General features: G+C 38.8%; 1 protein-coding gene across 1 annotated transcript; it reads right to left on the minus strand.

Annotated features, from left to right (window-relative positions):
• Positions 1-7,704: 7,704 nt before the first annotated feature.
• mtmr10 (myotubularin related protein 10) lies at positions 7,705-27,028 on the minus strand. The gene is made up of 16 exons (XM_037695885.1): positions 26,767-27,028; positions 23,369-23,429; positions 20,383-20,522; positions 19,865-19,937; positions 19,000-19,142; positions 17,231-17,324; positions 14,633-14,780; positions 14,040-14,127; positions 13,806-13,894; positions 11,733-11,863; positions 11,531-11,600; positions 11,168-11,238; positions 10,804-10,976; positions 10,546-10,716; positions 10,181-10,363; positions 7,705-8,370 (listed from the first exon to the last, which is right to left on the minus strand). The coding sequence occupies exons 1-16, from the start codon at positions 26,821-26,823 to the stop codon at positions 7,771-7,773; spliced, it is 2,292 nt and encodes a 763-aa protein (XP_037551813.1). The 5' UTR covers positions 26,824-27,028; the 3' UTR covers positions 7,705-7,770.
• Positions 27,029-27,333: the final 305 nt, after the last annotated feature.

The following is a 27,333-nucleotide window of genomic DNA, read 5'->3' on the forward strand; positions in this document are numbered from 1 at the left end:
ATATATATATATATATATATATATATATATATATATATATATAAAATGGGGAGTGGTGACGCAGAGGTTAGAGAAGGTGGGCCTGTGATCGGAAGATCGCCGGTTCAAGCCCTGGTACCAACAACATCAAAAATGTGGGTGGGGTAGGTGAAGCACCCCCACCCTCATTCATCCCACCCTGGGCCCTTGAGCAAGGCCCTTAACCCCCACCATCTGCTCCTCTGGGTGTCCTAGATAGCAGCTCTCTGCTCCACACAGAGGGCTGTGGTAGCTCGGTGGTCTGTGGTTGCGTCAGGAAGGGCATCCGGCGTATAAATAACTGCCAAGTCTTCGTGCGACTTACTTCGCTGTGGCGACCCCTGACGCAGAGAGCAGCCAAAGGGGAAAAAAAAAAAAAACATATATATATACACGGCAGCACGGTGGCACAACTGGTAGAGCTGCTGCCTCTCAGCAAGCAGGTCCTTGGCTCAAACCCCGGTCCAGGGGCCTTTCTGGGTGGAGTTTGCATGTTCTCTCCGTGCATGCGTGGGTTTTCTCCGGGTGTTCCGGTTTCCCCCCACAGACCAAAAACATGCATGTTAGGCTGATTGGTAACTCTAAATTGTCCCTAGGTGTGAGATAGAGTGACAGTGTCAGCCAGCTCTCTACCTTTTTCTGCACGAGTCCAGCTGGGAAGCTCAGTACTCACCTCCTTCTCCAGGTGTGCAGTGGAGAGCATCCTGTGCTCCAGCATCAACATGTGGCATGGAGGCTGCACAGCTGCAGAAAGAAAAGCTTTGCAGAGAGTGGTGAAGGCTGCACAGAAGTCTATTGGAGTCAGTCTCCCCACCATCACAGACAGCTACACTTCCAGATACAAGATTAGGGTCACCTGCATCATGAAGGACCCCACTCACCCAGCACACACTTTTTGCCCCACTCCCTTCAGGCAGGAAGTTGAGCAGCATTATGTGTAAAACCACTAGACTGAGGAACAACTTCTACCCTGAGGCTGTTAGACTCATGAATCCCTAATCAGGATAATTACTGGAAAAAAAAAATCATTGTTACGCCAATGATTGTTGATATGTGTTGTTGACTATCCATGTTGCTGATCTCATGCTGCTGATTTATTTCATGCTGCTGTGTTCATTTGTACTCATCTGCTCACGCAGACTCTTGCTTGTGCTGCTGTTGTTTGGCGTATTGTTTTTGTACTACTACTCGCCAGTGCCCATGTCCAGCAATCACTGTGCGAGGGGCAGGGTACACCCAGGATGGGTTGCAAGTCCATCACAGGGACACATAGATACAAACGAGACAAACAAACATTCACTCTCTCACTCACATAGAGTGACCTATATTAGAGTGGAGGAAGGAGTACGCAGGTCAACTACATTCTGTGTAAAAGAAGGAACCTGAGGGAGATTGGAGACTAAGGTTGTGGCAGGGGGGAGCGTGGCCAGACAGCGTCGGATGGTTGTGTGAAGAATGACTGTGGTTGTGAAGAAGAGAAAAATAATAAAACCAGAGAAAACCAAATGGTTAACACTGACCATAAAACAGTGGTAAATATTGTTTGTTGTTCAGTATCACAAAAAAAAATTTGAATGTACAAAATAGAATCAAGATAGCATCTGCTTCCTCCAAAACAATAAAACTATGGCCGCAAAAGACGATCTAAAACAGCAAAATACAAATGAAACCCAAACAGCTTAAACCCCACACAGGTTGTAGGTTTATGTTTGACTTTTAGCTGATTTGTTCCTAGTGGAGTTGTTTAACAGTGGCATTAAATGGGAGACATGTCTGAGGAGCTTCTCAACTATTCATCTCAGAAGAATTTTTGGTGCTTGACATAAATTATATCAGGGCTTCCCTTTTGATGATTCTTGGAACCAGAAAGGAAATCCATTGAAAATAAATTAATAAAAGAAAGTTTATTTTTTATGCTTTTTGCATAGATTCTTTTATTTTACTGCATTAAAAACACTCGTAAAAAACAAAAAATGGGGGAACTTATAGGGCCAAAAAGCTATTTCAGTTATAACACCGACCACAAAAGATGTGTAAATACTGCAGTATCGATTGTAAGCAGCCATCAACATAAATGCAAAAAGTGCCCAAACTTTTGACACAGCTAAAAACCTTCACAGGTTAGAGACCATGATGTGAGACAGATCTTGGTGCTGCAACTGTATTCAGCTTTTCTGGATAACGGTAAAATATCTCAGTCATTGAGCAGCTCTTGTCCAGTGCACACAAAAGAAACACCAAGGAAACCATAGCACAACTGGAAGAATGGCATTACTGTAAATGTAAGTTATGAGTCCCACAGCAGGGGGTGCTGGAGACACCTACTGAAAAGATCTGACTTCAATTCTTAGAACTTGACCTCTGTGGTTGTTAGAAAATTGCCTTCACTGCTGCCAGTGGCGATTTTAGCCTAATTTTGGGGGTGCTCAAGCACCTCTAAATTTTAACTTGGCACCCTGGGAAAATAAAGTTATTTTTTATTTATTTATTTTTCAGTTTTTGGCAGTTTTGGGTTTGGGTTCTGTTTATCGCATGCATGATTCAATGCAACAGATTAAACAAATTTAAAATGTAACAGATCATTGTAATACTTGGTTTATTTACATAATGACTTTAATCGCTGGATGTTCGCCCCCTGAGCAGTTTAGTTGAACAGCTCTGCTTTAGAGGGTGTAATACAGTTTATTCCATTTCAAAAACCTAAACTGAGTCTGGAAAAATGCAAAAGACAGATAACGCCCTCATGAGCAGCTGAATACAACAGTGATAAACCACATCTAGGTAACAGCAGGTAAATCCTCCATTTTCTGTCATAATTACATTGAATGCAGAATGGTTAAATTAAAGGTTAAAGCTAGTTGTGCTTTGTTTTGTGTGTTTTCTATGTAGATATAGTTGCAACTTCTGTTTGCATAAGTTAGCCTTTGTTATGATCAGTTAACACTAAACTGGTTGGGTACAAAGCGTTTGTTAGGTTGTGTAATTTAAAGCAGAGCGCGACGTATGTAGCTCTTAGCTAACGCGTTTGTCTTGCACGCCGCTAGCTTAGCGCTACTTCTTGTTGTGCCGAGCTCTCTAAAATAGTTACTGAATCAAGTGTTTACTTATGTTGGTAAACGTAGATGTTTAACAACCTGTTAAAATATACCAGCAGAAAATAGCATCTATTTATTAAAACATTTCTGGGGAGGACCCCCTCCCCCCCAGATTATGAATGCTTCTGACACCAATGGCCACCACGTTGTTCAAGCCATGAGCCACTGTCAGCACTGGGGGCTAAGCGCCCCTAAAGGTCAGCTTCTAGAATCGCCCCTGACTGCTGCAGCATATTATTTCATTGACACAACCTAGTCCTTTGTATTATTTATTACAACTTTTTCTGTCTTTAAAAGAGCTGTAAATATGCGGCTTTTGAGACCAGAGATCTTAAAGGTCTAACAAGGTCAAGTCAGGTCATAACCTTGTTATATTTATCTACCTGGATTATTGAGCTGCATCAGGACCGATCTAAAAGGTTCAATTGATAAACTTGAACTTTGATGCTGTGATCTTTTTTGTTAAGCACTTTGATAACAGTTACTGTTTAAAATGTGCTTTATCAATAAATTTGCCTTGACTTGATAAAATAGCTTTTCATAAAAAAATAAAAAAAAGGTTGGGATAGATTTGAGGAAAGTGCTGTGGAAAATGCCCGAATGGCTGAAAGTGGTTAGGACTGGTCAAAAATATTTTGAAACAGGCCTGCAGCTGGTCTCATTTAAATCAACCTGCAACTGAAGCAAAGGTGGAGCTTAAACACAATGAACAAAATATAAACGTTGTTTTTGCTTCCATTTTTCATGAGCTGACCTCAAAGATCTAAGACTTTTTCTATGTACACAAAAAGTATTTTTTTTCTCAAATACTGTTCACGAATTTGTGTTAATCTGTGTTAGTGAGCGCGTCTCCTTTGCTGAGATAATCCATCCACCTCACAGGCGAGGTATATCAAGATACTGATTAGAAAGCATGATTATTGCACAGGTGTGCTTTCGGCTGACCACAATAAAAGGCCACTCTTAAATGTGCAGTTTTATCTCACAGCACCATGACACACATGCTGCAGGTTTTGATGAAGTGTGAAGTTGGCTGCTGACTCGGAGTGTCCACCAGAGCTGTTGTCTGTGATATGAACGTTCATTTCTCTACCATAAGATGTCTCCAAAGCTAATTTGATTTCAGATAAATTGGCAGTACTGTACATCTAAAACAGCCTCCCAACTGCAGACCCACATGTAAGCACACAACCCAGGACCTCCACATCCAGCATCTTCACCTCCAAGATGGTCTGAGACCAGCCACCTGGACAGCTGCTGCAACAGTCTGTTTGTATAACCAAAGATTTTCAGTACAAACTGTCAGAAACCCTCAGGGAAGCTCATCTGAATGCTCGTCGTCCTCATCGTGGTCTCCACCTGACTGCCATTTGTCATCGTTGCAGACTTGAATGAGAAAATGCTCACATTCGATGGTGTATGGCACAGTGGAGAGGTGCTCTCTTCACAGATGAATCCTGTTTTTTTCTGTACAGGGCAGATGACAGACTGTGTGAACGGCATCATAAGGGTGAGCAGTTTGCTGATGTCAACGTTGTGAATCGAGTGGCCCGTGGTGGAGGTGGGGTTATGGTATGGGCAGGTGAATGCTATGAACTCCACACCGGTGTCTGGTGTGGCTACACATGGTCTGTGGTTGTGAGGCCGGTTGGATGCACTGCCAAATTATCCGAACATGGACATTCCTGCAGTCAGCATGCCAATTGTACGTTCCCTCAAAACCTGCATCATTAAAAATAAATAAATTGTACAGTAAGGTATCAGTATTGTATAAACAATACTGGCCCAATATTTACTTTGTATTGGATCAATATCAAATCTTGCAGTATCGCGCACCACTACCGTACCAGCGGCATCTCAGCTTTTGGACCATGCACATCATACTCGGTTCATTCACAAGAGTGAAGAAACATCTCAGCAGAAGTTAAAACAAAGTTTAAATCAGTGCGTTAATTCAGCCTAGATACCGAATATCCAGCTCCTGTAAATATTAAACATTTAAGAGTGCAAAAGTTCAACCTTGCGGAGTAGATATTTGAAGTTATTTAAAGCAACCAATGCTACTCTTTCCCAGGATCCTTTAAATAGTACCTACCATGCACTCGCACGGATTTAGCACTCAACTTTTTAATACTGTTCTTTAGTTTCTGCTTATTCAGACAATACTTAAAACTTCTACAAACACTGACCAGTTATGTTTTTGCCCGTGTGGTCTGTCGTGTGAGCCAAATATCCCAAACTGGTGAACATAATTTAATGAACCGTAGAAAATAATTAGTGGCTGTACCTCTTCAACTGAATAACTTTTGGAGTCAACCCAGTTCAGATGGTCAACCGAGCCAGCCATCACAAAAAAGCACATAACTGTCAAGTTTAACAAATATTCAGCTAAAATGTGATGTGGTAGTAATTACTCAGCATAAGATGGGATTAGTTTAAAACTCTGACAAGTTTGGTAAGTTTCCCCAGGCTACACTTTGTAATATGACCATTTTATTGTTATTCAACCAATATTTAAAATTAAACAGCAAAAATATTTCAGTTTAAGCGTCAAACACCAAACTACCAACACTTGCGAAGGTTCGAGTATAAACAAAAGCCATTGGATGCTTAAATATTAGAGGTGTTTAATCTTGAAAACTTAATTTCTTACATTAGATTTTAGTTTTAATTGTAAAGTTCTCAGGAAAAAAAAAAAAACAACAAAAACTAAATACAATTTAATTGGAAAACTAATGTATTGATTTCTTACTATACATGTTCTGTTAGCAAAAACAGTTTCAGTGCAGTCCCCCTGAACTTTACTAGATTTACACTCATTAAATGTCACCATTTAAAAAAATAAAACAAGCAATCAGTTTTAAAACGGTCACAAAAACAGTTAATGTTTCCAAAAAGGCACAGGATGGTCAGTAGAAACTGTATCCTTAGAGAATATTTGCATAATGGAATAAATACATCTGCTGGTCATTCAAATCAAACTGTGCCACAAAAGGAGGAACAGCCATCATACAATTACAGCAGAGCGCAACAGTACAAGTCATTGGAAAACGACCGTATATAAATATATTTTTTATAAAATATGGACTAAATCCAATGTAAAAGTTATTTAGTACCATTAATCAAAACTATGAACTGAAAGATTTCACTCATATACAGTATTAATAGTATTTGCCAAAATTATATTCAACACATAAAAAATATTATATCCTATATTCTGGGTAAAATGTGCAATTAATAGCTTTTGGGAGAGCAGGTTTGTGATCACAATCGTACACGACGACACATCTGAATTCCTTATTGCCAAATAATTACAGGTTTGCTGGTAAATCTCCCATCACAGGATTGAAGCTTCTTTGTAAAGAGACTAAATCTGCTCAGTGCTCCTATACGCAGTTTTACAAAATAGTTTTAATACTTAATACTGTGTTGTCTTAGACGTACTACACAGGTATAAGTTCTGAACTGTTTTAAGGGTGCAGAATGAACACGTTTCTTAGATGTAGCTCCAGTCCTTGTACTAGCTGGTTGTATAGTAAGTTTTGGGAGGTATACGTACAAATACATTTCTTTAATAGCTTTTATGTTAGCTGGGAGCATCTTGAAGCTTAAGTTTTATCCTGCCTGAGAAAAAACTTTAACTTCAGCTCGTAAACTGCAGCTATCACAATCATCTTAAATGAAATGCTCAAAAAAAAAATCCTGATAAGATAAATGATTTTCAACTATGTCTTCCGTTAATGCTTTAAAAAGTTTTCATTCTCTACCACAATAAATTCAATTAATTTATATTCTCATGATTCTGACAACGGTACAGAAACTGTATTTCTGAGACGACCTCTTAAGGTGCTGTCTGGGAACCAGGTTCACTGAAACAATAACTTCACTGTCTGACATTAAATTCACCGAACATGGAAATGAAGTAGCTCAAAGAATTAGTCTCTTTTCTTTCAAATATTTCCCCATGAGCCGCTGTTTATGTGAACGGTTTTGCCTTACCAGAAGGTTTCTACAAGCATTTATCAAAGCAGAAGACAACCGCTACCACACACTGAAGTCCTTGCAGCTTCGCCTCCCCTCAGTATCAAATGTGTTATTAAGATACAAACAAAACCTACAAAGGTAGATCCAACAACACACCATTTGTTGCTTATTATAAAACTCCCAATAAAATATGGGCACTTAGAGAAAACCACAAGTCTGAGAAGAAAAAAGAAAGATCCTGTTATCTAGGCCAGATATTGTGTCTCAACCTCACGGCAGAATTACTGTAAGCTAGGTTGTTTTTTCTCTTGACTTTGTAAATATGTATATATAGAAAAAAAAGAAGCATGAAGAAACGTCAACTTGTTAAGAAGGCAAGAAAAAAAAAACTTATTGAAAAGTAGTGCTTAATTATTGAATCACAGCTGCTGTGAGGGGGGAAAAGGCATTTCCTTGTTTCCCACATCTGATTTGAAGCAGGTTAGCTCTGACTGGAAGAAATGACTGGTTAGTAAGAAGGGTGAGATAAAACATCCTCAACCACCATAGATGATTCTGTCCTAAAAGTGATGCTTCAAATTAGGAACTACGTCAGATATGAAAGCAGCCTCAATGGTGCACATTTTAGCATTTAGTTAATCAGAACAAAATCAAGATAAGATAACCATGATCTTCAGAAAGTGTCATTAGCAAGAGTCTCCGTTGAGAGCCAGGTCCTTGCCCCGGTCAGAAATTTGCTAATGGGAGTCCCTTGGACACTTCGCCAGCACAGGTTTCCCTCAGGGCTGTAAGGAAAGGAGGAGGTAAGGACGTCTGGATCTGTAGGTGGGTCGTCTGGAGAACTGGCCTTTAAATACAGACTTCTTTGGTCTGAAGGGGGTCCACTTGGGCTTGGAAGTGGACTGTTCTCTGCAGCGGGTCCTTTGTATTGCCTGACTTTATTCTGAAGTGTCTCAATCTCATTGGTCAGTTGAAAAAGCCTGTTGTAGTATGCAGCGGGGCCTCCTTTAGTTATGCAGGACTCAGGAACCCAGCGTAGAAAGAAGAGCTTCCAGACAACCACATGTGTTGGCAGGAGCACGGGAATCAGAAGGCCCTGCAGGTTAACGGGCCGAGAAAACCAGTCCCTGAAGTAGCGTTCCGATGGGCTTTCATCTGTTGAGAATTCAGTCTTTAGCTCCGAGTTCAGGGAGCTCTGCCGGGACAATGTAGCCTCCCTTTGTCCATTCTGCTGTGACGTGGTTGGTCCTCGCACTGAGGAACTGTAGGCTTTCTGTTGGAGGAAAAGCACAGGGCTCAATTACAATTAAAGGGATGAGGGCTAATAAAGCAAGGTGCACTCCTCCCAGGTTTCTGACGCTTTCCCACACAGAAAAAAAAACTTTTGAAGAAGTGTTTTTGTATTTGCATATGGAACGTAAAGTCATCTCAGAGTGAAACCAGCTGAAAAGTCAATTACAGTTGAAGTAAAGATTTTTTTAAAAGTCTACTTTGGTCTGGCTGTTTAAAGCTACTGAAAACACACGGTGGTGCAACAAGACAAAAGATGAGGACATTAAAAAGCTTTTTCTAAAGGAACGATTAAACCATTTGAGAACAGCCACCTTGAACAAAAACCTTCACTTGGTTGTGCAACGGTTTCTGATTCTGCTGCCGATCACTGCTCAGGTCTTTGTGGACTATACTTTTTAGGTTCAGTCTAACTCTGTTGGATCCCAGTTCAATCTTGCATTTAATGGTGGGGGTGTGACTTAGGCCTGTCACGATAACTAATTTTGCTGGGCAATTAACTCTCAGAAATTATTGCGATAAACGATAATACTGTTTATTGGTACATTTTTTGCCCACTGGATGGCAGTATAAGACTGTCTGAACTTTAGTAAGGATAGTGAGGCAACAAGCAGCGTGTCTCTAAGAAAAATGGGAGGGAGGCCCCTTGACGTGACATGGGCTGTCTCTCTTTGGTTCTCAAAATGGCAGACGCTCAGTGTGGTTTGAGCTCTTTAGCATTTTTCACACAAAGCTTTTAATAAAAAAAAATCAGTAAACAAGTTCTCAGCTTCTTTTTGCAGAGAAAAACAACTTTTTACACGAAGGTACGGGTTTCAACCGTGAATATTGGAACTTTGACAAGACGGAGGTTTTTTTTCCCCCCGAGGTTGGCCTGTTAGCTTAATTCATAGCTTAGCTGCTTTTAACGATCCAAAAACGCGATTTTGGATCGTTAAAATGGATTTTAAAGAGAAAGGGAGGGGTCAGTGAGGAGCACCGGGCTTTTTGTCATCCAGTGTCTTCAGTAGAAAGAGAGACGCAAAGAAACTATAAAGCCGATAAATGAAAACGAGGTTGATAATTTTCATTTATCATGCGATTAATTGATTATTTATCGTGACAGGCTATGAATGACAAACACCATCTGCAATAAATCTGCCTAGTTTAATTATATTCAGTGCTGTAACCATCATGTTATAGATTCACGTCACGTGTCAGATTTACACTCGTAATATGAAAAAGATTTCAGAATATGAAAAGTGGCAACAAATAAAAGTTGACAAAAAAAAATCTAAATGTCTCTGAAAAACTGTAAAACGTAACGCACTCAATATTAAGCTCGTTTATATTACGGTACAATAAACACAAAATTTTAAAGGAAGAAACACTCGCTTTGCTTGGCTCTCAACATTCTAGAGTCCAACTTTTAGGATTCATAGGACAAATAAAGTATTGGCTCCATCTTTACAGGTGTTTCGTACACTAACGTGCAAAAACAAAGGGATTAAATATATATATATGAAAAAAAAAAGTAATTCATTTGGACTTCGGTTTACACAAAATACTTTTCCCCTGGCACCTAGCAAAAGCACCAACCAGGACCCAGTCCCTTGCATGAAGACAACTCAGGTGATTAGCTGTGACCCAGGGGACATTTGTGTTTACACTATAACCAGCGTCTACAGGGCCAGCTCAGAGCTCTGAGTGAGATGAGCCGATATCAGTGCACTGTGTTTACACCCGTTTTAACAGATACACACTTATCACTGGAGACGCATGAAAACGACAGGTATTTACAGACTGTTGCATACCTTTATGCGTCTGAAGCCTTTAACTTCTCCCTTCTGTACACAGGTAGCTCCTCTGCCAACAAAGAGGAGGTTGGTAAACAGGGCTTGCTCTTTGTTGGAGAACTGCTGTGACCACTCCCAAACCGGAGGGAAAATCACACCCTGGTCTTCTCCTTGAGGGATGGCTTTACTCTTTACAAAGTCCTGTAAACAGAAGAATATACACAATACTGGAGACTTTTCATTTTTCTTATTAAAAGATATCTTCATGCGTGTCATGGTTTGATTTGGAGAAATGCTTATTTAATAAAAGATCTTTGTTCTTTGTTGCATTTCTATACTTGGCTCATCCAAACTGACATCTGATCATACGTTTAATTTCTCACCATTAAGACCTGAGAACGGTGTTTAGGAGAACTGAAGAGAAAAGTACTGAAGAGCGGGACCCACATGCTGTCATTCAATACAATCAAATAGGCCTCTGAGAACTCGAATGCCACTGGGTACTGGTTCATCATCTGCCACACGCAGTCCAGGAACAATGTGAACAGTGGGGACTTTGATAAAGAGAACAGAGAAAAAGAGAATAAGCAATGAGTGGATGCTTCGTCTACTTCATGACGGGAATATTTTAAAAGGAGTACCTCCTCTTTGTCATTTTTCTTCAGATGGTTGCATCTTTCCAAGAAGCGATGGCCAGCCATCACCCACTCCTTCTGCACCAAACTCTGAAAGCCCATCAGGGTGCGGTAGTGAGGGTCCAACATGATTTGAACCAGTGAGGACACCACACAGTTGAGGTCTCGGTCTTCTTCCTCTGTGCAAGTGAAGAATGAATTATGGGGGGGGGGACATTTGTCAAACAGATTTTATGTCAAACAGCGTCACCTACAGCACAAGTCAAACTCTGCTGGAATACCACAAATTAAAACGCATGTGTTCATGCACCATACAAGTGTGAAGACTACAGGCCAGTGTGACTATTAATTTTTTTTTTAATTACCGTACCTTGGAGAACAACAGAGGTATTCTTTCCATCCAAGTAGTACACGACTTCTGCCGCTTGTTTCAAAAACATCCTTAAATTACAGAAAAAAAAAAGACAGTATAATCATTTCCAGTGACTTTTAAATCTGGCATTTTCATAAACTTTATCAAGTTTTATTGTTTGCAGTCTTCGTGCTACATTTAGACTGCGAACAATTTAACAAGATTTTTAGGAAGAAAAAAAACAATCCAAACAAAACACAGAAAGAGTCAGAAATTATTTTTACAGGTTAATCTGTAAAAATTAGCAAGGACTCTAAAGTGATTCCTTAAAACTGCCACAGAACTGAGCATTTACAAATGGCTGACAGCTTGCTTGCATACCTGACGTACTCCAGCCATCGTGTGTTTTCAAGGCAGGTCAGCCATTTCTCCTCCGTCTCCTCAAAAGGATCTGCACAATCAAATCAGCCAATGTCTACAAAGCTGCACGCTCATGTCGTTTCCACAACAACTTGGACTTCACAAAGAGACTGAAGTGCAGCGTTGACCCACTTTAATGGTCAAAAGTTTCAAAGAAGCTCACCTAAGATGCAGAGCTGCTTGAGTTTAACAAAAGCCGTTTGGATGTCCTGGATATCAGGCAAACTTTTCTCCATGTCCAACCTGTTGAGTTCGCCGCTCTGTGGGTGGCTCTTGATGATCGCATTGAAGATTCTGTAACGGCACAAGATGATTTGACATTCAGTTTATTTAAATAAGCAGTTTAATTTAGATTTGCTAATACATTTTTTTTTATATACAGTAGTCCCTCACTACTTCGCAGTTCGTTTATCGCGGACTCGCTCTATCGTGGGTTTTCAAAATAAGATTGGACACGACACACAACTGACTGATGGATGGACGAGCCGCAAGATCGGCATGGAGTTTTGATTTTAAATAAATTATTTTAAATTATTTAGCACCTCCTGCACCTTTGAGCAACCCAGACTGCAGGATAAACTTCCTGCTGCAGCTGATCAGCTGTTCTCCGTGCACATCCTAGAAGTGGGCGTGGCCAAGAGCGCTTGCAGGTGGCTGAGAGCAGCGGAGGCAGAGAGAGGGAAGTCATGACATTCTGTGCTCGTTTAGAGCATTGTTAATAAAAATAAAAATAAATTTATATATATATATATATATATATATATATATATATACACACTAAAATAAACTACCGTAGTACTACTTGTCTATTCCTACTTCGCTGTTTTTCCACTTATCGTGGGGCCTCAAGGTACGGATCCCCCGCGATAAACGAGGGACTACTTTATTAAAAATTTGTTTTTTTGTAATCTGACTTTTTCAGGCTTAACATTTTAGTAGATTTGGGGGCTAGTTTTGATATCAATTTAAAATAATTTACTTGAAAACAACAGAATGTACTAAACATTTATTTACAGACATCTAGTCCTTTTTTTTATTATACAATCAATTTGCAAAATAGTGTTCAAATTTAAATTTAAACATAATAAAAAGCAGATAAGCTTTAAGGTTGGGCCAACTTGTGACTAATACGTTGCATTAAATGTGCAACATTTGACATATACATAGTAAAATCATAAAATATACCTTGCACCTTTAAACCCAATCATACATCAATGCAATGTGATGCTGGTAACATGGGGTCACTGTTTTTTCCAAAGACCCAACAACATGTAAGAGACTGCAATCTGCTAATCTGTAAGAGCATGCATGAATCTGTGGATTGCAAAGGACTCAAAAACAAAGTGATAGATGAAATATTTAATTCACGTTTTACTGTGGCAGACAAACCAAAAGGAGGGAATTATTTTGACTTTGCCATATTGGTTAAAACAAAAACTTTTAGGATGGAAACAAAAACAAGAAAAGTCTGGAAAAGCAAATAATTTTCTATACTTTTCAAAAGTACTTTTCTTAAAAAAAAAGAAAGAAAAAAAACGAAAAACTAAAATTTAATTGCCAACTTTTCCATACTTTATAAGTGCTCTAACCAGGTTAGAGCAGTCGTCCTCCAATGTAAGAGTCGGGGGTTTGATTCCACCAGCAGTCACGTGCCAAAGTGTCCCTGGGCAAGAAGCTGAACCCGTCATTGCCTCTGATGTGTCCCATCGTTGTATGAATGTGATAAAACTCTGAATATTCTTTGTATAGATCTAGAAGAGCGCTGTATGGACGGGTAGAGGCGGCACAGACTGTGTTGTAAAGAACTTTGAGTATCTTGTTAAGTTAGAAAGGTGCTATATAAGTACAGTCCATTTAACATTTATTTACCATTTAAAAGTGTGTTGCAAACCTAATACTATAACCTAATAATTAAAAAAAAAATGGGTTTAAGATGGACTCTACCTCAATATATTTCAGCTTCTACTACACCTGAACCTTAACTGAAGATTAGTCTAACCCAGATCAAATAAAAAAAAAAACAGAAACCAAAATTAAATGTAAGTAATCAGAGCTATTTCTCAGCATGTCATGAAAATAAAAAAACTGCAAAGCCCATTTTCATAAAATACTGTGGGAAAGAATTTAGACATAAAAAGAAACATGATGAGCTCAACATGATTTTTTTTTGTAATTGTGAATTAGAGCACCGACCTGCTCTCTGATAAAAATAAAAAATGTATAAAATTTAAATTACCTTTGATCGATCTTCTTCTGACTTAACTGTTCAGTTATGATGGACATGCGGACAAGAGCGCTCCCATTAGGGTGATTCCAGCACCATATCTACGAGGAGGAGGAAAAAACAACGTAAAACGAAAAACTAGATGTCTCATTAACTGAATTTAATCGACATAAAATCAGCAGGCACTGGTTTTAGCGAACATTGTAAAATTAAACACAATCAATGAAAATATCTGAGCTTACTCACAGGGAGGCGACCATCGATGAAGAATGAAGCAAAGTGCTCCAGATCTTGATTTGCCAAAGAAACTGGAACCACAAAGTGCTCTGGAAGGCTAAGAAATTCAGAAAAGACCGGGGTTATACAATACTACATTCAATTTCACTAAAAGAAAACTAAGAGCAGACACATCCTTTAAACTACACTTACCACTAACCTGTGCCAACCAATTTATTTAATGAAGTACATTTTTATTACTAAAACTGAGCTTTTGCTGGGAATCAAACTATCTTTAAGTATCTATCAAAACCTGCAGATATTAACTTCATAATAATTTGAAAGAACAATTCACAGAGTGCCTGGAATGAGTGTAGCTTGGTGTAAGCAACCATTGAGCAACATTAAGTCATTCTGACAAAGTTCTCACTTTGGATCGATCCATGTCAGCTGTCGATCAGGCTACGTTCTTTAATAAGACATGGATGTTTTTCTCCTGCGACAAGCGCCCAATTAAATGAAATGTAAACGCAGTGTCTAGTTAAAGACACTAACATTTGTCTTACAACTAAACCAGTGGCAGTAGGCACAAATGAGCTTTACAAACAACGTGATCTGCAAACCTTGACGAGATGACATAATGTTCGTTGATGGAGCAGACCCTCCACCCATAAGCGCCGGTTCTCTTGATTTCCCGATCCCAGTCAGATGAGCGGTTAAAAATAGGAGTCTGTAATCCGCCTCTTGGGTTTGAACCATTGACTTGCTTTTCTTTGGGGGGTAAAAATAATATACAATAAAAATGCATATTAAAAAACGACAACAACACAACAAACCTGATGATGTGAATGTAGTGATAAAACTTATAAAGCTTGATGTTAAAAGTTTGTTTTTGCCTTTAAATTGCGTAAAATACCTTAAAATTGGCATTTCTTATTTTTGCCAGACTGACCAATATCTGTGTTAAAATTACTTAATTTTATTTAAAGGGATTCTATTTTAAATGTTTCTACTCATCATGAAGTCCTTTTCTACTACAGTATTTACAGTTCATATTTGATCATTTACTGAACGTGTTTATCACAGTCCAGTTATGCAAACGTATGGTTACGAATATAAGCACATCCAAATAGCCAACACCTTGCTTATAATACCACGATTCTGTGTAGAATTGAAATATGCAGATAAGATGAACTACCAACACTTGAAAATGACACTCAGGCCGTTTACACGACAACGATCCAATAAAAACTGAATTTTTTCCCCATTTCTATTAACACATTCACATGAAAACATTTTAATTGCAATCTCTGGTTACACAGCAACGGTAGACATGGAAAAGGTGTAATTCCCTCGCACGCCACTAGTTGGTGCTATGTTCTTTGAAACTTGAAACTAAGTGTGCAAAAAAAAATCTACCTGAAAGACGCTTAAACAGTCAAGATGGCAGAGAATAAAATATTTCTATGGACAGACGACGAGGTTCAACTGTTGCTTAGGGTGACTTTGAATTATAAAACCACCAAATTTCAAAAGAACATTGACTGGGAATCATGCTAGTCCGCTGTCGATAGTTCCTTCTTCTGTGGATTGTAGGAAGCCGTTATGTTTTGTGTCATACTGCACATGAGCCAAGGATTTCTTGACAGAAAATATCTATTTTTTCTGTTTAAACAACAACGGGCACCGGGATGTTTTTGAACCATTGCACTCTGGAACCCGTTCTCAAATTGTGCCATTGTCAGAGAAAACATTCGCTATTTTCGTGTAAAAGAACAGTACAAACACAATGAAACTCAGAAATCATTTTCGTGTGAACAGGGCCTCAGTGTCTCTTCCCGACTCACTGAACAACACACACAAATGTTTATTCATAGGCCTGTCACGATAACAAATTTTGCTGGGCGATTGTCTCAGAAATTATTGCGATAAACGATAATATTGTTTGAAATTTAACAATAATTAATTGTCCAATTTTAGAAGAAATGTTGATTTGTTTGGAGTGAAGTACATTTTTGACCACCTGATGGCAGTATAAGACTGTTTGAACCAAAGGATGGATCGTTGAGCAGCTGTCTCTTTAAGACAAATGGGAGGGAGGGCCCTTGACGTGGCATGGGCTGTAGAAGATGAGACGGGAGTGGATTTTCACTCCTGTTCTGGTCCCACAGAAAAAATCCTGTCCTGTCCCAATCCTGGGCCAGAATAAAAAAATAACTCCTGTCCTGTCCCACTCCTGGTAAGATGACTTCTGCTCCCATTCAGAATGACTCCCACTCCTGTACCGCTCCTGTTTTTTTCTTCCATTTAGTCTTTAGGAAATACATTGAATTTGATTTAATCTTCTACCCATTCCTTTTTATATTACTTTGTGTTTAACACATTACAGACTGGAGAATCGCAAGTCTGGTATTCCAGAGTGAAGGCTTATTGAAAGAAAACTACAAAATAGCGGCACCTGTCCAAAGTTTATTTTATTTTTTTGACCCATTTGTTGGTTCCCGCTCCTGTCTGGTCCTGTTCACTTTTTGTCCTGTCCCATCCCAATCCTGTGAGTTATAATAAAGTTGACTCCAGTCCTGCCAGAATCCAGCGGGAATCCCATGACCCGCAGGACTCCTGAAAAAATGTCATCCTCTAATGGGCTGACATAGAGACATGGCGGATGCTCGGTGATATGCTCATTAGCATAGCATTTTTCACACAAAGCTTTTTAATACTTTTTTTTTTTTTTAATCAGTAAACAAGTTCTCAGCTTCTTTTTGCAGAGAAAAACAACTTTTTACACGAAGGCACTGGTTTCAACCGTGAATTTTGGAGCTCGACAAAACGGAGGTTTATTCCTGAGGTCAGCCTGTTAGCTTAGCTCGTAGCTTAGCAGCTTTTAAAGATCCAAATACGTGATTTTGGATCATTAAAACAGATTTTAAAGAGAAAAGAGAAAGGGAGGGGGCAGTGAAGAGCCCCGGAGTTGAGCTTTTTGTCATCCAGTGTCTTCAGTAGAAAGAGAGACACGAAGAAACGATAAAGCCGATAAATGAAAAAGAGGTTGATAATATAATTTATCGTGCGATTAATTGATTTATTGTTTATCGCGACAGGCCTATTTATTCATACATTACATGCTACATGTGGTATGGTGGGGCAGGCAGTTCTGTTGTGGCTGGGGCACCCCTCTTGGATAATACTAGGGGTAAAGCAGATTTTAATTGTTTAAGTACCTTTACATTCATGGTATCGCTGCCCTTGATACTCAAAGCCAAACAGCAGCTGAAGATCGGCTGGATGGGAATAGTGGGCAATAGCAAGGCAAACCTGTAACAAAATGAAGAAAAAACACTGCCATTCAGCTGTACATCAGTGGAACAACTGAATAGTGAAACTACTAGTAAAAAGTTCGATTTGGTTTTACGGCAGCCTTTCAGCTCAGAACCCAAGCTCATTCTGGAACACTACAATCACCCCCGAGGCGTGCGCTTTACTCGTACCAACACAAACATAGGTGAAACCTGAAAAAGCAAAAGTCTGACAGAGCATACAGCAGGGTTACAGGACTGAATCTCTGCGGCTCTGCCTCGGGTCTAACAAAGCAGTCTATTCAGCTGTGAACAACACCAGAGGACACACAAAAAAGTGTGCGTGAGTGTGTGCACGCGGGAGTCTGTGTGTGTATAAATATATAAAAGCTGCTCCCAACTCTGTAATTTCCTATGGCAAAATGAACTATTATAGGCTGGCAAATTCCATATGTAAAAGTGTTTTAAAAGACCCAAGTCCAGTTTTAGGTTTGTGCGGTAATTACATACATGGTGTCCATGAATAAACTCATAAAAAACCGAGCGGACACGTTTTACCGCCCTATACTGTTAGCAGCTTCTCATGTTTCATTCAAACTTGTTCTTCCCTGTTTATAAAAGTGCTATACACTTGGTCAAAAACAAAAACAAACAAAAAAAAACTAATGTAGGTAGATGTGGTGCTGCAAATGCACACATTCATCGAAACGGCTCCAGAAGACAACAGGAGAGACATGAACTGAGTGCTGGTGTAAAGAATTAGACGTGCTTGCTTTGTTTCGGTGTAGGAGACAAGTGTGACTCAGAGCCGTTTGCTCCAACAATCAAGATTAAATTCTGTTTCCTTCACCTTCGACGAGCATTGTGTTCACAATGTCCCTTTGTTGTTTGACAGATGGATACACTTCCTGAAAATATGGTCATTTCCATTAAAATGGAATGTGGCACAGCTGTACACAAACGATAATATCACATAATATCACACAGTGGCAACAGCGCCGAGCCGACTTCACAAACTGGAAAATATTTATATATATTTTTCAAAATCCAATAAAAAGAAAGGAGTAATGGAAACGGACAAAAAGAGCTAAATTTTGTGCATATAGTTTATTGGTTGTTATTAGGGGTGCACCGATAAATCGGCCCCGATTTCCTTAATTTTGGGAAATCGTCCGATACTTGCACGAGAAAACAATTTTACTGATTTTTTTTTTGTAGTTTTAACAACAATTGTCTGAATTTCATTTATATTTCAGAGCACTACCTCATGGCAGGATATTGTTCAAGGGTATGTTTTTCAATACAATAATATTGGAAACTTGAAGGTGCATTGTGGCTTTATAACTCCTGACAGAGTTGCTTATAAAACAAAATCGGTATCGGCAGGTCAGACTTTTTAGAAATCTGTGGTCGGCCATAAAACTGCAACACGTGCAGCCCTAGTTGTTATATTAGAAAACAAATGTTTTATTTCTAATTTATTAACATGCCCGTTTAAAAGAATGTGTTCATAATTGGACCTGAACATTTGACAATCTATACTTTTATTGAGCAATTACTTTTTCATTTTGAAATTTTTATCCATGTGGATTTTTATATTATGAGAAGATTACTCATTATTTTTGTTTAATTTACCAATTTACTGACCTCAAGTTATTGAAATTGAGAGTAAAGTGAAAGAGGAAATAACTCACTTTTTTGGAAGCCTCGGGCCCAGCCTCGTGAAAGCAGAACCGTATAATACGCCAGTCTTTGCAGTAAAGAATAAGCTCTGTGGGGTTGAATTTTAGTTTCTGGTTGGAGCCCAGAACTTTCTTCTTCCCCTTTGTATCATTAACTGAGACAAAGATAAAAAATAGAGAAAATTAAGAGTTCACATGCACACATAGACACATGTTGATAACAGCACTAGATCTAGACATGTCCCGTTATGATTTTAAAATATGTAATTAAAAGTGTTCAATGTAAAAATTCTATGGCACAAAAGTAAAAGTCAATTCCAGGAATTACATACAAGCAAACACAGTTAAAAAGATCTATCGGTACTTCTTATTCTGTATCTTTAACATACATTTTTATCACCAATTTATTCTGTCTGATCATGAGAACTCTGATGTTGCTTGTTAAGTTTTAAACGGGTCAAAAACAACCGGAGTAAAACAAACTCTCGAGCTTCCCACTGTAACCCAACAAAGCCAGCAGCACAGACGGAGATAAACCGAGATTTCCCTGTGACATCACACGTTATCAGATTGCCGTCTGCAAACAAAAAACAACAACCGACACCAGCTGCTTCTAAAAAAATAATGAAAGGTGGACCAGACCTTCTAACAAACCTGGTTAGATTACTCCAGTCAACGGAGTTCACTAGGATGCAACTAATTTAAGGTATTTTGAGTTCCTGTTGTTCGAAGAAAATGGTGTTGGGAGTATTTTGACATTAGAGGTAAATGAGGCATCTCAAAAGTAACAAACTCTCACTTCTATAAATAAATAACGCATATTTTTTTTTTTTTAATCTGAAGTGTGGCTGCTTTACAAACACTGAACCCGATGTACCTGTAACTACTTGCTCCAGACAAGTCAGCGGGATGTCATGCTCTCCGAGCAGCAGGTGGGGCAAATTGGATTTCTGTACAAAGGCAAAAACGATGGCAAAACAAAACTGGATTAACAGCTTGCAAACATTTCATTAGTCCAAAACCTCTAGAAAGTAACGATTCTGTTTGTTGTGCTGTGCTCCTCAGACTGAGCCACGCTGAAGTTGTTTCATGCCAACAATCTGTTGCATAGATGGAAATGACGTCATTCTCTCGCTTCTTGTGCAATCACCAGCGAGGAGGTTTTCCTTCCTCTTTGACGGATGCACTTAGTGTACAAATAAAGTTGTGCGTTTTCTGGTGTACCAATATACAGTATATGGCACACATATAAATCAAGACTTCAATTCTGCATTTTAAGCCTTGTGGAAGATGAACACAGGAATTATTAGAACAAAAAACAATCAAATGAAAGCATTTGTATTTAATTTTTTAGAATTTGTTTTCTTTAAAGATATCTAGCATTTAGACAAATACCTGCTTCTTAGGTGGAACATCTTGAGGAATGAAGGAGACCTTAAAGTTGGTGCATATCAACTTCCCCCACAGATCGTTTTGGCTGCTCTCAGCACTGATGCACTTTTTCACAAAGAGAGCTTCATTAACTACTATCTCTCCTGGGTCAAAAAGATAAAAAAAAAAATAAGTTTTATTATTACCATACAGTGCTGCTGCAGTTAATAAAGACAATTTAAAAAATAAAATATAAAAGACAATTTGGGATTTCAAGACACAAATTTAACATCAGAAAACATGTTCACATTTCTTTCACTTCCAGATTTAAACAACTACTCCAAAACGCATTACAATTAGTTTTTTTTAATGATTAACTTTACTTTGTATGCATGTTAATTTATGATGATTAGCATAAAATGCTGAAATTTTCATATCCAAATGTGAAAATATGGCTACGTTCTATATTTTGCTTTATAGATAACTCGGAGATGACTCTGTTCAGTGAAAGCATTTCTGTACGTCACTTGTGCTTTCCCCTTTTTATCTGTGTTGTTACTTCCTACACTTCGGTGTGTAAAGAGTCTTGGATACGAGGAAGAGGGTGTGGAAGTACAAAAGTACCGACGTGCCAATAACGTAAATTGTAACTTTCAAAATAAAGTTGATTTGATGCAGAGGTTTCACAAAAAAAAACTGTGTAGTCAAGAATATTGAGATGAGTTTGTGCTTACTAGGTACATTTTCTTAAGCCTTGCATCAACAGACAAGCCCGGAAATTTAACTCTGGAGCCGAACGGAAAGAACCGCAACACATCAGAGAAACAAAATCTGTGGCACGGAGCTGAGGGCAGCGTCACACCTTTCTGGACTCTCATCAAACCAAACCCAACCCTTGTTAAGTATATGGTTGTTACATTTACCTACTCACTAGAAAGCTTTCAGCAAATTATTGGAAAAAATAAAAAAGGATTTCTAACAGCGTGTGCATGGAATGTGCCACAATTTTCTTACACATACTAAGCTTTAATTTAATTTCTTTGAGGAACAGAAAGGTCAACAAACTTTCATGCCAATCTTAATATGCTAAAAGGTAACATCCATCTATTCACTCTATCTATCTATCTATCTATCTATCTATCTATCTATCTATCTACTGTATCCATCTATCCATCCATCTATCCATCCATCTGTTCACTGTATCCATCTATCCACTGTATCCATCTATCCATCTGTTCACTGTATCCATCCATCTATCCACTGTATCTATCTATCTATCCACTGTATCCACTGTATCCACTGTATCCATCGATAGATCTATCTATCCATCTATCCATCTACTGTATCCATCCATCTACTGTATCTATCTATCCATCCACTGAATCAATCTATCTATCTATCTATCTATCTATCTATCTATCTATCTATCTATCTATCCATCCATCCATCCACTGTATCCATCCACTGTATCCATCCATCCATCCATCCACTGTATCCATCCATCCATCTATCTATCTATCTATCTATCCACTGTATCCATCTATCCATCCACTGTATCTATCTATCTATCAACTGTATCCATCTATCCACTGTATCTATCTATCCATCATCCATCCATCCATCTATTCACTGTATCTATATATCCATCCATCCATCCATCCATCTATTCACTGTATCTATGTATCCATCCATCCATCCATCCATCCATCCATCCATCCATCCATCCACTGTATCCATCCACCTATCTACTCTATCTACCTACTCTATCTAACTATCCATCTATCTATCTGTGTTTGTGTGTTATAAAATAGTAAACTGAGGTCATTTCCAAACGTGCTTAATCTAAAATATTTGCCGATTGGTTATAAATAAATGGTATAAAAAATCTTTTTGAAGCAGCATACTGTTTTTCACCTTTACTTGATCACTAAATGGTTTAGACTTAACCACTGGAGTAGCAGGGTGGAGTCACTGCAGATGCGTCAAAGCTTTGCCTCAGAGAAGCCAAACAAGACACGTGAAAAAGAAAGAAGCTGATCATGAAACCTGTTCATCTGCCTGACTCACTGAACAGAGACACACAAAAGGACAACCTTGACGTAATATTATAGTTCACAACAACATCAGGTTCATGTTGACCTGGGACCTAAATGAAATTTACTTACAAGTTTTATGTGAACAAATATTTTTGTTTCTCAGAGCGACACTGAAGAACCAAGGGGAAAAATGCAGAAGGTATATCCAGGAGTTTTTACTTTAGGAAAAGCATAATAACATTAAACATGTCTAACAAAGAACAGCCTGGTTTAGATTATGGTATATAGAAACACCACGACACCACTGGAGATACTTACAAATCAAACTCATTGCTGCAAAATTATAATAAAAGTAACTTCCTAAAGCACCATTTGATAAACGAAGGCAGTTTAGTAACACGGCCTTTTCAGTCACAAAACTTTATGTGGACTGGACGGACTACTTTTAAAGTGTGTAGGAGAGCCACACCCGACCACCTCAGACACTCCCTCGCAGCAGGTTAGAGGAAATTTACCACAAAACTAATATTTTAAGATTAAGTTAGAGTCTAACAATAATAACGATCTATGAGAAAATGTTACAAATCTAAATAAACATGTTTTAGTATCAATCAGGTACATTTAAAATGCACTTATTATAATCTTAAAATACCTTATCAATTGAGCTTCTACATCAAAGAAGGATAATATTACTGATTAAAAAGGCATAGTGTGGTTTTTTTGGTCAACGTGTTGCAAAGTTAACAAGCGTTTTGTGAGAAACATAAAGATACACGTTTGAAAATTAAACGATTATATTTAATGCATATTTAAAGAAGAGAGAGACAATGGAGTACGAATCAAAACAGAAGTAAAAACAAAAATCAGAAAACAAAACTGAACACCAATGTGGGTTTTCTCAAAGATCGTTGGTTCAGAGAGCGAGGGAGGAAAAATATAATCAGGGTGTGAAGGAACATAAAAAACAAACCAACCTGGAAGTAATGTGGGCTCCAACTTTTTAACAGATGGTGCAACAGTTGTCTTCACATCAGTCTAGAAAAAAAAAAAGGAACATGCTTTATCAGAAATGTGCTGACTCGACACGGATAATCAACAGTCCTAATATTGTGCATAGAGCAGAGGTGGAAAATATGGCCCCCATGCAACCACAATGAGAATCGTGCTTTGATTGATTTTGGTAAATTTGTGCTACTTTAACCTCCGACCACCGCTTGAAAATGAGTTTTGCTGGGTGGCACGGTGGATCAGTTGGTAGGTCTGCTGCCTTTCAGTGAGAAGGTCACTGGTCCAAATCCCAGCCGGGGACCTTTCAAGGTTCAAGGTTGTTTATTGCCATTTGCATCGCATGTGGTGCATGAGGTGGAATGAAATTGTGTATGCAAGGTCCCAGTTACACCCAAACATAGCAAAAGTATAAAAAGAAACAGTAAATAAAGATCTAAGATATACGCTAAACAATAATAATGTAATATAATAATAATATAAGCTTAATAATTTAAGCTTTCTGGGTGGAGTTTGCATGTTCTCTCCGTGCTGCGTGGGTTTTCTCCAAGTACTCCGGTTTCCTCCCACAGACCAAAAACATGCATGTTAGGCTGATTGGTAACTCTAAATTGTCTCTAGGTCTGTGTGTGTGAGAGAGAGGTCGTTTGTCTCGTTTGTCTCTATGTGGCCCCGCGATGGACTGGAGACCTGTCCAGGGTGTCCCCTAACTCTCGCACAGCGACTGTTGGATATGGGCACCAGTGACCCCTGCGACCCCAAAAGGAAGAAGCGGGTAAAGATAATGGATGGATGAAATATTTAGGAGCCAAAAGGAGCTAATGCCAACAGACATGTTTACACACTGACACTAATAATATTGCAGATATTGTGCATGCCTTTAGAGTAAATGAATGACTAGGAAGTTAAAGTGTCACTGCAAAATATATGAGCAACACTTGAGCCACCTGATTCATAAATCTTTTTTATTTTAACAGAGAGACTAAGTTTATCATAATATGACAGGAATTTAAAAGCTAAATGAAATAATTGCTATTGATGTTGCGATTACAATTGCAATTATATTATTAATGATCATTATTTTGTTGTTGCTCAAACACCGCTTTTAGTTTGGCTGCTTGTAAACAAACCCATAAACCCGTGGGCAAAACAAGGCAAAGAGGAGCCCGTTCTCTTTTATTGGTAACAAAATTATTATAAATTCACCAAAGATTTTAAAGTTGCAATTCTCCAAACTGCAAAGGGGAGAAGATATCGAGTTCAACATCCCAACATGTCACATGCTGAAGTGTCCCTGAGCAAGACAGTGAACTCCTCATCGCCTCTGATGTGTCCCATCAGTGTATGAATGAGATCTAAAGCTCTGATTAGTCTCTACAGATTATCTTTGTAGAGACGTAGTAGAGTAGAATGCTGTGTGAATGTGTGTGTGGAGGTAAACGAAGGCACAGATTTTGTTGTAAACAGCTTTGAGTATGTTGATTAGATGGAAAGGCGCTACATAAGTACAGTCCATTTACCATTTTTATATTTCAAAGTAATCAGAAAAACTTCATTTTGTGGTGAAGTTGCATGTGTAGTTAAACTACAACCACGAAACTATAAAAAATATTTTTGTAACTAACATTTCCTGTAATTAGAAAACAACAGGACAAACACTATTTACTTAAAACATTTTAATATTCTGGCCGTAACAAAGACTGAGCAATTTGCAATGATGGAAATAGGCCTCATGCCCAATAAAGCAGTAATACTTTACTGCAAGTAAAAATACTTCATAAAAAATAAGTCTTAAATCAAATTCACAAGTGTTCTCTAGGTGCTAAAATATTCCAATAGATATATTGTAAAGTTTGCAGACGATACAGCGGTGGTGGGATGCATCACGAACAACGATGAGTCCAGCTACAGGCAGGAGGTGGAACACCTGGAGAGCTGGTGCAAACAGAATAACCTTCACATCAATGTGAAGACGACGAAGGAGATGGTTGTGGACTTCAGAAGGAACAAACACACCTACGACCCCTGAACATAAGAGGATCTGCGGTGGAAGTGGTCTCCAGCTACAAGTACTTGGGTGTGCACCTGAATAACAACCTCAGCTGGAGCAACAACACCACCAGCCTGATCAAGAAAGCTCATCAGAAACTCTACTTCCTGAGGCGGCTGAGGCGAGCTGGTCTGGGAAGCTCAGTCCTCACCTCCTTCTACAGATGTGCAGTGGAGAGCATCCTCTACAAAAAGAAAAGCTTTGCAGAGAGCGGTGAAGGCTGCACAGAACGCTGTTGGGAGTCAGCCTCCCCACCATCACAGACATCTACACCTTCAGATGCAGGAACAGCCTGCATCATGAAGGACCACACTCACCCAACACGCACACTTTTTGCCCTGCTACACTTGCTACACTCAGGGAGGAGGTTGAGGAGCATTAAGTGTAGAACCACTAGACTGAGGAACAGCTTCTACCCTGAGGCTGTTGGACTCATGAATCTCTAACTAGAATAATCACTGTGAAAAAAAATCACATCATGTTGCTGCTGATCTGTTTCATGTTGCTGCTGATCTGTTTCGTGTTGCTGTCTTCATGCGTGCTCATCTACTCACACAGACTCATGTTCGTGCTGCTGTTCGGCGTATTATTTTGTGCTACTAGTGCTTAACATATTTCTAGTTGACGTTTTTCTTAGCTCACATCCTAGATCTTATTACTGTTTTTCTTGTACATTTTATACTTTTGTTGGATGTAACTGGGACCCTGTGTACACAATTTTGTTCCACCGTACCACATGTGCTGCGTATGATAAATAAACTTTGAATCCTTGAAGATTTGGTCCCAATTCGTTAAAATAAATAAATAAATAAACCAGTGTTGGTGATTTAAACTACTACACTTAAATGTATTTATTTAGTAACAGCAAGTGCTTAATATCAATAGTAAAGAAAAAAAAAATCAAAATCTAAGTTATGGTATTTATATGTTGGTTGAGGTGTATTTTATTTATTTATTGGTGAGACTTTTGATCACCTGATGAACACAAATAAACTTCAACCAGGCTACATTACCTTTATCTTTAGACATGACCTGCTTCCACCCCTTGCATTACCATTAGTGTCTAAATGAGTCAATGACGTAGGTGCAAAACTCTAAATGTACCTAATGAAGGTATAATAAGTTGGCCAAGAATTTAATCAAGCAAAGAAGGCCGTGCATCTTGAACATTTACTTGCATCTCAGCTTTTTTTTCCCCTATACTGAAAATGATGGAAACAAGTAAATTTAGTCCTAAAGTAACTCGATAAAATATTCACCACAAAAAGACCTGGGCAAACATATCGGTTTACTTTCTCCGACACTATACAAACTTACCGGGAGAGGAGGAAGGTAACTCCTAAAAGTTGGTTTTGTAGCTTTGACAGAAAACATTGTTTATATCCGCCCTGGTTGTGTCCGATGCTCATGAAGTTAATGAACGAGTGTTTGGAAAGTTTGGCTCAGCTGAGTTAATCCTAAACGTCCGTGTGTGAAAACATTCGTCGAGACATTCTGGGCGAACGAAGACACTCCTCCGTTTGGATCAACAGTCAGTCGGCTGCTCCAACAACTTGACACAACTTAATGCGGAGACGTCGGCGTTAGCTTGGTTAGCTAGCTAGCATAAACTACTACATAAACTTTTTAAATGTCGTCCCATATGCAGATATGCAACTGTAAAAAAAAGGCAGAGGCGTCAGCTAATGGCCTACATTTTCTTTACACCTGTTACCACACAAGTTACCCTCACTTACTTCCTCAAAGTCCAACTAATTCAACTAACGCAGTACCTGACGCTACAAACGGCTTGACGGCCATCTTGGAAGCCGAGGTCCCGCCCTATTTCCGGGCTCTGCTGTTGCGGTCTACCGAGACTTTGCGACTTACCGACCAGTTAAAGCA

The sequence above is a fragment of the Nematolebias whitei genome, chromosome 2 (assembly GCF_014905685.2).
Source record: "Nematolebias whitei isolate Nwh7 chromosome 2, NemWhi1, whole genome shotgun sequence".
NCBI lineage: Eukaryota > Metazoa > Chordata > Actinopteri > Cyprinodontiformes > Rivulidae > Nematolebias > Nematolebias whitei.